The sequence below is a fragment of the Belonocnema kinseyi genome, chromosome 3 (assembly GCF_010883055.1).
Source record: "Belonocnema kinseyi isolate 2016_QV_RU_SX_M_011 chromosome 3, B_treatae_v1, whole genome shotgun sequence".
NCBI lineage: Eukaryota > Metazoa > Arthropoda > Insecta > Hymenoptera > Cynipidae > Belonocnema > Belonocnema kinseyi.
In genome coordinates this window covers 67,566,961-67,579,881 of record NC_046659.1, presented here as the reverse complement: position 1 = coordinate 67,579,881, position 12,921 = coordinate 67,566,961, and the positions used below count along the sequence as shown (strand labels likewise).

The following is a 12,921-nucleotide window of genomic DNA, read 5'->3' as shown; positions in this document are numbered from 1 at the left end:
CTGTACGTAATTTTTAGTTTCCAGAAATATTTTGTTAGTAATTGCTAGTAGAAATAGGCAGAGTGTCAGAGACGTTAATTTTCAAAATTCCCTGGTTTTTCTTGACTAATTGTTTATTTCCCTTGATCATTAATATTCAAATGTCAGCAATTTAATCTTGTAATATTTTTAACATACAATCATTTATAAACTTAATAAAACAGTATTGCAGATACGAATTTAAAATTTATTAATTTATTTTAAACAAAAAATATTTTTTCTAATATAAAAAAGACCTTTTAACAACCCTGGCGGACCGAAGGAACCGAATGGAGCCTCCACAAAGTACTCGTAAAGGCTCCATTGGGTCCCTATTCGGTTCCTTTTTAAAAAACTCGAGAAAACAACAGAATCAACTTTTAAATTGTTTAAATTCGGATTCTACGTTAAAATTCCCTATAGAAAGTCACCAAATAATCGCAATAGTTTTTTTTACAACGGTAGAAAGTTTAAAAAAATATAAGACGTATAACGCCTGTTGACTGCTACACTTTAAACGCATCGTCTGTAAGTAGCAGTCAACAGGCGTTATACGTCTTTTATTTTTTTAAACTTCTTACCGTTGCAAAAAAAAACTAATGCAATTATTCCATGACTTTCTAAAGGAATTTTTAACATAGAATCCGAATTTCAACAATTTAAAAGTTGATTTTGCTGTTTTTTCGAGTTTTTTAAAAAGGAACCGAATGGCGAATCAATGGGGTCTTCATGGGTACTTTGTAGAGGCTCCATTCGGTTTCTTCGGTCCGTCAGGAAAAATACTTCAATTTTCGACAAAATAAATAAATTTTAAATACAATAGTTTAATTTCCAAACTAAAAAGACAAATTCCCAACAAAAAAGTGTCATATCATATATTTCAATAAAAAAGATGAAATTTATGCAAAACAAAAAAAGAATATTAAAACCGAAAAGACGAATTTTCAGCAAATAAAGATTTTTCACTGAAGAAGGAATCAAATTCTATCTAAATTGTTGAACCTTAGAGCCAAAACACGAAGTTTCTCTATACAAATTTAACTTTCAAACCAAAATATTAATTTTTAGAAAAAAAATAATAATTTTCCACGAAACTGATGCATTTTTACTCAACAAGCTTGAAATTTCAAACCATGAAAATTATTTTTTTACTGAAAAAGGAGAATTTTCAACTAAAAAATATCAATCTTAAAAAAATTAGAAAAGTTATATTTTCAGTTAAAAACTTAATTTTAAACCAAAAAAGAAAGGATTTCCAAATAAACAGTTACATTTTCAACAAAAGGCATACGGCTTTAATAGAAAAAATTTTAACACTCTAGTTTAATTTTTACCCCAAACAGTTGAATTATAAATTACAAAAGATTATTTTTCAAAAATTGTTAAACTTTAAAGCAAAGAGATGATATGTCAAATAAAAATATAAATCTTCAAGAAAAAATGATTTCTTAACAAAGTAATTCAACCAAAGCTTTCAAGAAAAAAGCTGAATACTCAAGTAAAGAACAATAATTTTTGACTAAAAAGTTCCAGATTGATTTTTATTTTTCAAAAAGTTAAATTTTCTAAAAAAAGATTCCAGTCTACTTTTCAAGATCAAAATATGATTTTTTTAACAAAAAATAAGTTTCTACCAAAAAAAAAGAATCTCCAACCCAAAAAGATGAATTTTTTCCACCAAAAAGGATGAATTTTTAACAAAATAGTTGAATTTTTTACCAACTAGTTGCATTTTTAATTTTATCCAAGGAAGATAAAGATTGTACAAAAACAGATAAATTAAAAAAAAATTAAAAAATAAGTTGAATTTTTATCCAAAGAAGATTACGGTTCAATTTCTAACCCCATAATCAGAATTGTAAACATGAAGTCAATATTAAGTTAATTTTCTACTAACTGATTATATTTTTAACCAAAAAGATAAATTCAAAAAGAGTTGGATTTCATTCGAAACGATTTCAATTCACTTTTCAACACAAAAATAGGAATTTTATACAAAATGTAAATTTTCTAGGAAATAGATTAATTTTCAACAAAACAGTTGAAGGGTCCGTGGTATAAACCTGTTAACTGAAATTTCAGAAATTTTACGCGACGAAAGAAAATCGTTGTTATTTTGGCAATTTTCAATAGTTTTAAACTGTAAAATGTTTTTTGTTCATTCAATAGGTTTAAGAGGTTTAATAGGTTTAATAGGTTTAATAGGTGTAATAGATTCGATAGGTTTAATAGTTAATAAATTCAGACCGCGGACATATGCTCCAGATACAAAACGCGATTTTTAAAAATACATTTTTAAAAAAACTAAAAGGAATTTTGCCGTTTTGTTTGCGGGATATTAACTGCATATAAAAAATGTTCAAGGAAATATAAAAAAAAAATTTCCAAAAAAATGTCAGTTAACAGGTTTAGTACGTGGACCCTTCAGTTGCAGTTTTTCTAAGAAAGGTGTAATATTTATACTGAAGAAGATGAATTTTTAAATCAAGAAGACCAATTTTGTTACGTTTTCAACCAAATAATAAAATTTATAACTAAAAAGATAATCTTCAGGAGAAAGTTTTTGCCAATTTGAAAAAATTACGTACATAAGTGGAGAAACCCCTCCTCCGTAAGTCCCGACCGTAACAAATCTTAACAAACTGTATCGTCTCCCCCTCCCCCATCCTTGAGCTGTTACGTAATTTAAGTGCGGTCCCTTAGTTCCTTAGATCACGTCGGCGCGCCGAATTCGAATCAGTGGCGGCAGCGCAACTGTCTACTTTTTCCTTACGTACACTTCACCTTTTTTTTAATTATTGTCAATTATTAAGTTAATGGAATTCATTTACAATATTTGAAAATTTAAAATCATAGTGAGTTAAAGTTAAAAAATGGAATTTTCACCGAAAAAATAGAGGTGGATGACCATATATTGAATTAAATTGTTAGAACAGGATACTCACCTCGCAGTAGATTGGAGACCTGAGAGTCCACAATATCCGGATGTTTCTCCAACATGTTTTTGGCGACTAAAGTGGCGCAGCTGCCGACTGTTTGCAGATTAATCCTTTTGCCAGTCCAGGTCCAAGCCACATCTTGGGGACGGTGATCAATAATCTCTACGACCGAATTTGCTAGCGACGAATCCTCGTCTGTGAGCGTGTGATGGTCAACCAAAACTAGCTCCAATTTGTTCTCCGCGTTCAAGGCGTGAAGATCGATCTGGTCGCTGCAAAAGTTAATTAACTTCTCGATTAAATTAGAGTCGGAATGTCTGGACATTTCAGTAACTGTATTTGCACGATTCCTGCAAAGTTCAGCTTTCAGAACAGGATTGTTGTATCAATCAAATAAATTCTAAATTCTCTTAGAAATATAAGCATGGAAAAAGTTGGTGTTAATTTGAAGTTATGTGAGGTAGAATATTCATCATTATTATTTTCAATTTAAGCTCTTTATCTTTAATCTTCCAAGTATTATTTGGAAGGCTGATATGTTTTGAGTTCTTGAAAATATTTATAATCTGAAGAATCATTCATTTTAAATGATTGAATGATAATTTATTTTACCAGCAAAAAATGTATTTGTTGAAATATTGCGGCCTTCCTCTAACAGTAGTGTACAAATTAACTCAGGGTGAATACTCAAACTTTAAAAAAATGTCTTAGTCTATATCCTGGTCTTTGCGGTTAAAAATTACATTTTTCTCGGTTGACTAGCTTTATTATATAAATTTTGAAAAGTATTAAACGTTTTAGAAATCCAAGGTAAAATATATTATGTAAATTTTTGTAAACGTAATTTCAAATTTCACATGCTAAAAATCCTCTCAAAGTAGGGGAATTAGCAATAATATGGAAATAAATTCTTTCAAATAACATTAATGTAGGTACCATATTTCTAAGATTTCAAATCAAAATATATTGCAGTTTCAACAAAATAGAGAAATTTTTTTAAAATTGAATGAATTTTCAACCAAAAAAAAATCAGTTTCAATCAAATAGTTGAATTTGAAAAAAAAAATCTTAACCGAACATTTGCATTTCCAACCAAATAGTCGAACTTTCAAGCAAAAGGGGCGAATTTCAACAAAAAGTTGAATTTCAAACAAACAAAATTAAACTTCAAACAAAAACAGTTGCATTTTCAACAAAATGGTAGAATTTTCAATAAATCGAGATTAATTCTGCACTAAAAGTATGATAGTAGACTTTTTATTTAAGAAGAATTAACTTCTAACCATAAAGATGAAGCTTCAACCAAAAAGGTGACTTTTGTACCAAAATATGAATTTTTAACACAAAATAACTCATTTCCCATCCAGGAAGACGCATGCTCAACAGAACAGATAAATTTTCAAATAAATGATGAAAATATTCACTAAAGAGTAGAATTTGTATCAAAAGAGAGGAATTTCTGAACCTAAAATACACTCGAACTTGGATAATTGCGTCACGTTGCGCCACATTGCGTTAGTTCACTGTCAGTGTTCACGTGGTCCTGATGTTTACGTTTGGAAAGCCTCAATTGTGAGCCGATTAGAAACAAAACCAGGCTCAAATCCAAGTTCGAATATATAATAGTAGACTTTAAAAAAATTACTTTTTAAGGAAATACTTGAGTTTTCAACCAAACAGTCGACTTTTTGATAAAATGAGATGAAATCTGGTACAAACAAATGAAAGAAGACTTTTCAATTAAAAATAGTTAACTTTCTACCATAAACGATGAACTTTCGACCAAAAAAGATGACCTTTTAATAAAATAGTGAAATTTTCAAGAGAATAATTAAATTTTCCAAAACGACCCAATTTTATTTAAAAAAGAAAAATGTTCCAAAAAACAGTTGCATTTTCGGCCAAAAGAGTTCATTTAGAAAAAGGGGAAAGGAAGGATTTTCTTGTAAACAGGTAAAAAAAGAGGAACTCTTTAAAAAAGGGAGCAAAAAGAAAATAGGGGAAAGAGTCTGAGGTCTATGATGTAATTAAAAGCACTGTAAATTATTTACAAAGAAGCAACTGATGCACTTACAGAATATAAATTATGACGATACTTTAATCTATGGTCCATTTGCGGACATTACACTTTTATGTCTCCAAAATGACCGGAAGTGGGTGAATTTGATATTTGCTAAACAAATACATATAACACCTAAGCTTATTTTTGAATGAAAAATTAACTTTAAAACCTAAAACATAAAATGATCTTTGATATTTTAACGAAGAAAGTTGATTACGCTGATTAAAATTCTAAGAAATTTTTTCGATGAGGGAGACGATATTTGTTACGAAAGTAAAAACAAATCTGAAACATTCTCGACTTTTTGCCGGTGCTCATAACTCCAGACTAATTTCCGGCTTTCCTGTTCAGTGGCCATCTTTTAATTTAAAATCATTGAATAGAACGTCAAAGAAAACTATTTTTCTAATTAAAAACAGCAGGGGAAAATTCGTAGCTACCTAATTCTAGCTTCTAGTTTACTTGGTAAACAAAAATTGGCTTACTCATAAATAGTTTTTCTATACTTCTTTTCCATTACCGTCGCGGCACTGACAGTGTTCCAAATTCCACAGGGATCGTAAAGTGATTACGTTGTTTGAAAGTGAAGCTGCGCTTTCTGTTGTGTTCATAAAAAGCACTAACTTCTTTAATAGAGTAAAGAGCTTTATATAACTTTATCAATTTCTACTGAAGCTGTCTAGAAAGTAAAATCTGGTCACAGTATTCAATGTACTGTATAGCATTTCTCTATAAAGGACTCCGCACCGAATGTACAGTAATTAAATTTTTGTAAAAAATGCTAAATCTACTCTTTTTTTGTATTTTCGATCCTGCAGATCAAAAATTCGAAAAAAAACTTGTCAAAGTTTTAATGTGTACATGTATTTTAATAGAAAAATGCTTATTTTAGTGCATTTTTTTCTCAAAAGCTCTGATAAATTTGACGAAAAGTATCACATTTTCACGATCAGACTTACCGAAACAAAAGATTCATACCCACGATTTAGAAAAATCAACGATTTTTCGGGTATACAGAATGATTTTGGGGTGGTTTCATACATTAAACACGCAAGTATGGAAGTCATCATTTCTTAATAACTAAAATCACTAGAAACTTTTTACTCAATTGTTACGCGGTGTAAAATCACTTTAAAATAAGTAGTTGATATCTAAAATCACGCAAGGTTTTCTGATTAATCTATGAGGATAGGAAATCATATTAAATTAATTAGGGAAGGTGTAGATGACAAGGATATGTCTTTGAATTTTTGTAAACGGTTGTTCAATCATCCCTTAATTAGAGAAGCAGAGAAATTAACATTTCAGTAAGGATAAATCATCAAAGTTTTTGTAATAATAGTCAGGCCTACAAAATCACTTTAACACACACACAAGAAGCATCTTATATAGCAGGTTTTGCATTAGAAATTATTATCGAGATAGTTTAGTCATCCCTTAACTTTTTAAACAAGGAAATTGGTATTTTATACGGGTTAAAGCGCCAGAGATTTTTTATTATACCTCGATCAACACTTTCTCCACTTACTTTAATATGATTTCCTATCCTCATAGATTAATCAGAAAACCTTGTATGATATTAGTTAATGAGAAATGTCGATATTCCCGATTCAATGTTCAAGGCATAATAAATCAAGCTTTGAAGTAAATTCAAAGATACATCCTAATAAGTAAACGTATCTTGCACTTATTTTTATGTAATTTTCTACTCTGATATTCTAATCAGAACATCTCTTTTGTTTTTGTTCATTAAGGAATGTCATTTTCTTGGTTTCAATGTTTAAAAGATGTTTTTAAAATTTCTAATCATATGCTTGCTATGCTTGCTTCATTTACTTATTTGAAAGTGATTTCAAACCGTAGTAGTTGAATAAAAAATCTTGACTGATTTTAGTTACTAAGAAATGATGATTTCCATACTTCGATTTTTAAGATATCAAAACACTACCAAAACATGCTGTATACCCAAAAAATATTTAATCTTTCTAGTTCGTGGGTATGAAAATTTGGTCAACAAGTCTGTTCGTCTAAATGTGAAACTTTTAGTCAAATCTATCGGAGTTTTTGAGAGAAAAAAACATCTCACTAAAATAAGCATTTTTCTATTAAAATTCATGTAAAAATTGAAAATTTGATAGGTTTTTTTTTTAAACTGTCAATCTTTCTTACTTTTTTCTTTGGAATTCTTGCTCTGCTGGTTCTAAAATACAAAAAAAAATTATTTTTAGAATTTGTTACAAAAAGCAATTAACCGTACACTTGGTGCAGGGTCCTTTCACACATCTTATCAATTTATCATTTATCATTATTTTATTATTCTGTTCAAATAATTAGGTTCTTTATAAAAATAAAGACGCAAAAGATTTAAGAACTAGTGAAATCTCGAGGCTGAATAGTGTCTCTGAATTGTTTCTTAAACGATTTATAGTATTAAATAAGTAGAAGAAAGATAATACGTTTTCCTAATGGGCTCTTGTCGAATGACAGGATAATAATTAAAAAGTTTGGCAGAATAAAGTGTCCTGTCCCGGGAGAGAGCAACAAAACAACAAAATTTTCGACCAAAAAGTATCAACTTCCAACAAAATTGTTGAATTTTTAAACAAATAGTTACATTTTTGTCAAAGTAAGATGTAATTTCTGCTAAAGCAGATACATTTTAAGATCAAAAAGAGGTTGATTTTTCAACCGAACAGTTACATTTTTATTCAAGAAAGATTCAATTTCTTCTAAAACAGATCAATGTAAAAAAAAATTTGTTTTAATAATTAACTTTTTATCCAAAGAAGATTACAGTTTAATTTCCAATCCCAAAATAAGTATTGTAAACATGAAGTTAATATTATGTTAATTTTTTACTAAAGAATCAAATTTTTAATCAAAAAGATCAATTAAAAAAAGATTTGAATTTTGATCTGAAAAAATTTCAATTGACTTTTGAGCACAAAAATAGGAATTTTAAACAAGATGTACATTTTCTAGGAAACAGTTTGATTTTGAACAAAACATTTAAAGGGTCCGCGGTCTAAACATGTTAACTGACAATTCAGAAATTTTACACGGCGAAGAAATATCGTTCCTATTTGAGCAATTTTCGATACCCAGGTGAAAAAGTTATATATAATTTATATATAATGGATAAAACACTTATATTCTTCTTTTCTTTTACATAGCAAAGTTCATAAAACAAATGAAAAACATCATTGTCTCATTTCATCATATATAAACTATATATATAATTTGTTCACCTGTGGAATGCCATTTTCCTGGTTTCAATACTTAAGGGACTCTAGGGATTTTAGTTACTAAAAAATTATGATTTCCATATTTCGATGTTTAAGGTACGAAAACACTACCAAAACATGCTGTATACCCAAAAAATCCGTAATCTTTCTAGTTCCTGGGTATAAAGCTTTTGTTCGGTAAATCTGATCGTCAAAATTTGAAACTTTTAGCCAAATCTATTGAAGTTTATGAGAAAAAAAAAATTCACTAAATTAAGCATTTTTGTATTAAAATACTTGTAAAAATTGAAACTTTGGAAAGTTCTTGTCTAAAAACTGTCAATTTATCTTACTTTTTTCCTTCGAATTTTTTCTCTGTTGGTTCGAAAATACAAAAAAAAAATATTTTCAGAATTTGTCAGAAAAAGAAAATTGCTGCAAATTTGGTGCGGGTTCCTTTCACATGCCTTATCAATTTATTATTTATCATTATTTTATAAATTGGTTCAAATAATTAGGTTCTTTATTAAAACCTTCACATTGTTGGAAACTTTTGCTAAACTAAAATCTTGTATCATATATTACTCTTCGCAAAAGATTTAAGAACTATAGTCAAATCTCGAGTCTGAATACTGTCTCTGAATTGTTTCTTTAACGATTTATAGTACTAAACAAGTTGAATGAAAATAATACGTTTTCTTAATGTGCTCTTGTGGAATGATAGGATGATAATTGAAAAGTTTGGCAGAATAAGGAGGCCTGTCCTGGGGCAGAGTACTAAAATGCTTTTGACGAGGGATGAAAAGGAAGGGTCGCGTTTGAAATAAACGAATTAAATTTTAAGTGCTGTATACGGACTTACCGGAACGTCAATAAACTCAAGGGCACTTTATGGTGCTTGAGGTAGTAAAGGACCTCAGTTTTCACACGAAATTCCTTCTCCAAAATATTCATTACGGGTATTACTGCAACGTTCGAGCGATTTTCCTTTTGCACATCGCAATATTGAAACAAGCCCTGTACCAATGCACAAACTGCCGAGTCTAAATCACAGGTTTGATTTCCCAGCACGACTCGTACATGTTCATATCCGCTCAAATTTGCCTTTAAAAATAATAATTCTTTTGAATTATCTCTTTCGCTTGACGTTTAACGCATGTGTTTTAAACGACAAGTTTAAATACAATTTTATTGCACTATTATATGCACGAAAAAAAACTATAAACAAAGTGAAAAAGCAGTGGGAACAAATTAAAAAAGTTTAGAATGCTACAAAATATCTTATTACATTTAAAAATTAAATTTGGACTGAACTAAATATCAAAAAATGTTAATGATCGAAGTTTCTTTGATTTAAATTTGTTTATTTGTGAATAAAATTTTTTAATTCTTCCAGTTTGGGGTCGTCCATTTAAACGATTTTTGAAGACTCACACGCCCCTTGTAACGCTGCCGTAATAACTGATACCGCCTCCTCTTTTTTATGTAACTTTGAGTAATCTCATTTTTCCCCTATAAATACAACTTTTTTGCCCTGCAAAAGGTAACGTCACGTAAGTTGTGATATTCTGCCACGATACCCCGCGTTTTTTTCTTCAGATTTTATGGATATCACTTTCAGCCACCACGCGGGAGTTCAGTTGTCAAATTTAGAAAAATTAAACAAATCACGACTAACCTTGATTAAATTCAACCCAAAAGTGCTTGCACATACAGTTTCTCCTTTGTTCCTTTTTTTGCCCCTCGGTTATTTTGAACTAAGAGAGAAAAAAGTCGTAGTAAGCATTTTTGATAAAAAACTATTTTTCATTGTTAACTATTAAAGATCTCATTCTTCTTAATAAAGGCGAATAATATGAACAGAAGGTTATAATTAAAAATTGTTTCCCATTCTGCAGTCTATAAAAATATACTCTTAATACATTTTTTACATTAAATTTTTTACTTTCTGTATTTGAACCAAATTTTCCAAAAAACAGAAAAAATATAAACAAATTAGTTTCTTTTTAGTTCAGTAAAAATGTCAATAACATGTTACAACAAATTATTAAGGTTTCTGGCCTTTAGAGTAAAGAAAAAATTATTCATATCTCTAAATTTAAAGAAACATTATTTTTAACTATCAAAATGGTCATTTTTGTGGAAAAGATGTCAGAAATTAATAGGAATTTATAGTACTAGATTGTTTAACTTCCTGAAACCAATAAAAATTAACTAAAATAGAAATTAGTTTTACGAACTGAAAATTTTTATTTTAAAAAAAGCTTGTTTCTAGGTCAGTATAACTGTTAAAGTAAATACTATTTTAATCTATTTCCATTGATGTTTTCTATATCTATTTGTTGAAAAATTAGTTAAAACACACTACATAAAACATCTGGTAAAAATATACTTTTATAGATTCCATGAAGTAGAATAATTTTAAAGAATGAGCTACGATATTTTGCATCGTTTCCGAGAAAAGTGAGATTTCTAATCTTTAGAATATATACATTTTTAATGTTAGTAATAATACCCAATTTTTCTTCACTTTGAATCTCAAGACCCTTGATATTATAATATTTTTTACGGTTCTTTACATTGTTATTGAACTAAAAACAAACTTTAAAGAAAATAAAATGTTGAATTTTGTTCAAATACATGCTATGTTAGTCAATTTTCAACGATTTATTCCATTTCTTTTTAATTATTTAAAACACACAAAATAAACCATTAGTGAGGGTATAACATTATAGATTTCAACAAGGGGAACCATTCTAAACAATGGACTGCTATTCATATTTTGCAACGTTTTTTTTGTTGCTTAAAATAAACAGGGCAATCCCCGAAATATGTATGCAAAACGGAAACTGTAAGTGCAATCATTTTTTGTAAATTTAGCTATGGGTGCAAAAATTATTTTTAATTCACTGTCTATTCCGTGGAGCTAGCTTTGAACAAGTTGGAAAATGGATTAGATTTTCGTAAAATTCCGTAATATTAGCCCTGAACAAACTGGAAAAGGAGTTAGATTAACAGAAAATTCCTGAATCGTAGACAGGGCGTATTATTAATTATTCACGCGTTCAGTTTTCGATAAGAAACAAAAATAAAAAATCATATTTTAGAAAATATCATTTTTTATGAAGTTAGAAATTTTCGATACATCGATAAGAATATTACATTTCTTTCGGTTTTTGTTAATGGAACACTTATTTCAAATTTAACAAAAAATGTCACTATTCTAAATAAAAAATACAACTTTTGATTGTTCTAATTTTGCATGTTTACATTCTCATCAGAGAAGGTACTAGATTTGTGTAAAATTTGACGCCCCAAGTTTTTGTCAAATGTCCACATTTTTCGACCCCCTGAATCCGAAAAACAGGTTTTTACGAATCTGTCTGTATGGCTGTCCGCCTGTATGTATGTCTGTGAACACGATAATTTTGAAAAAAATTAATCTATTAAATTGGCTTTTGGTACACTCTTTTAGTGTCCAAAACTAAAGGTAAGGTTCGTTAGCCGGCCAGTTTGAATAAAAATTCAAAATGTGAGCGCATTTTGAATATTGTTGAGACCATTTCTTTCAAAATTTAAAAATTCTCCCTATGGATATTCATAGTATTCAAAAAGACGAACAATTTATCCTAATGAATTTTTGTCAAAAGACCATAAATTACCAGAGTTATAGCATTTATAAAATTCTTTTAAGAAAAACACGAAAATGGACATTTTAATCCAAATAACGCACGATATGTAAAAAGTCAAGAGAAGAAAAATGTTGATTTTTGAATTTCCTACAAGATTATCATAACAACTTGTTGAATTTTTGTTAAAAAATCAAAACCTCAAATTTTGACAGCATATAAAATAATGGAAAATCCAAAACTTACATTTTTTCATTCAACAATTTCACAGTATTTAGGGATATAATTTAGAAGTTAAAAAACGATAAGGCTGCTGTGTATGACGTATGTGTAACTTTTATGTCATAAAAATAACATTGGAAATAAGCAAATTCAGTTGATGAAAAAATGACAGAAGTTGCAATAAAATGTTTAATAACAAGATTTTTTTAGAGAATGCGCTCTTTTTTGAACGAGACAATGAAACTATGTATTTTTTAAAACCAATGCATGTTATGAATTGTAATAATATACATTTATGGAAATCATATACAATTTCAGGCTCGATTTTAGGGACAAACTCGACTGCGAAGCGCGAGATACTTGATGAGAATGTGTTCGGTAAAGCCGAAGGAGCTTTAACAAAAGAAAATTCACAATAACCAAATTACTGTGTTCGATGCTTAGACCTTCAGCTTAGCACTTAGCGCGAGATAGATATATTATCGAGCGCGAAGCGCAAGAAATAACAGTCGCGCGCCCTAAGCGCGCTCAAACTTCCGAGCGAAGCTAGCCGCGCGGGATGAGAATATGCCCTCGAAGTAGGCAGATTTTTTTCACTATTTTGAAGTAGCCTAAGAACTAAATCAAAAATATTTTCACATTCAAAACATAAAAGTGTATTTCTTTCGTTCGAACAGAAATAATTTTATGACAAATACTTTAACAAATTTTTTAAATAGTATCACAGTAACTAAATACAAAATAAAAAACGTAATTTTTGTTGGTGTTTTAAAAGGTTCTAACTTGCTCATAATTTCTTCTTTGGGGCCATCCATATACCATATGGA

General features: G+C 29.2%; 1 protein-coding gene across 3 annotated transcripts in view; it reads right to left on the bottom strand.

Moving 5' to 3' along the window:
- The window catches only part of LOC117168847 (exopolyphosphatase PRUNE1), a 43,036-nt gene that overhangs the window by 25,971 nt on the left and 4,144 nt on the right, over nucleotides 1-12,921 (bottom strand). For all 3 annotated transcript variants that reach the window (XM_033354710.1, XM_033354709.1, XM_033354711.1), the window contains exons 2-3: nucleotides 9,106-9,347; nucleotides 2,964-3,229 (exon numbers count right to left, since the gene is read on the bottom strand). In XM_033354710.1, the coding sequence (XP_033210601.1) occupies nucleotides 2,964-3,229; nucleotides 9,106-9,347 (508 nt within the window). The remainder of the gene's footprint in view (nucleotides 1-2,963; nucleotides 3,230-9,105; nucleotides 9,348-12,921) is intronic.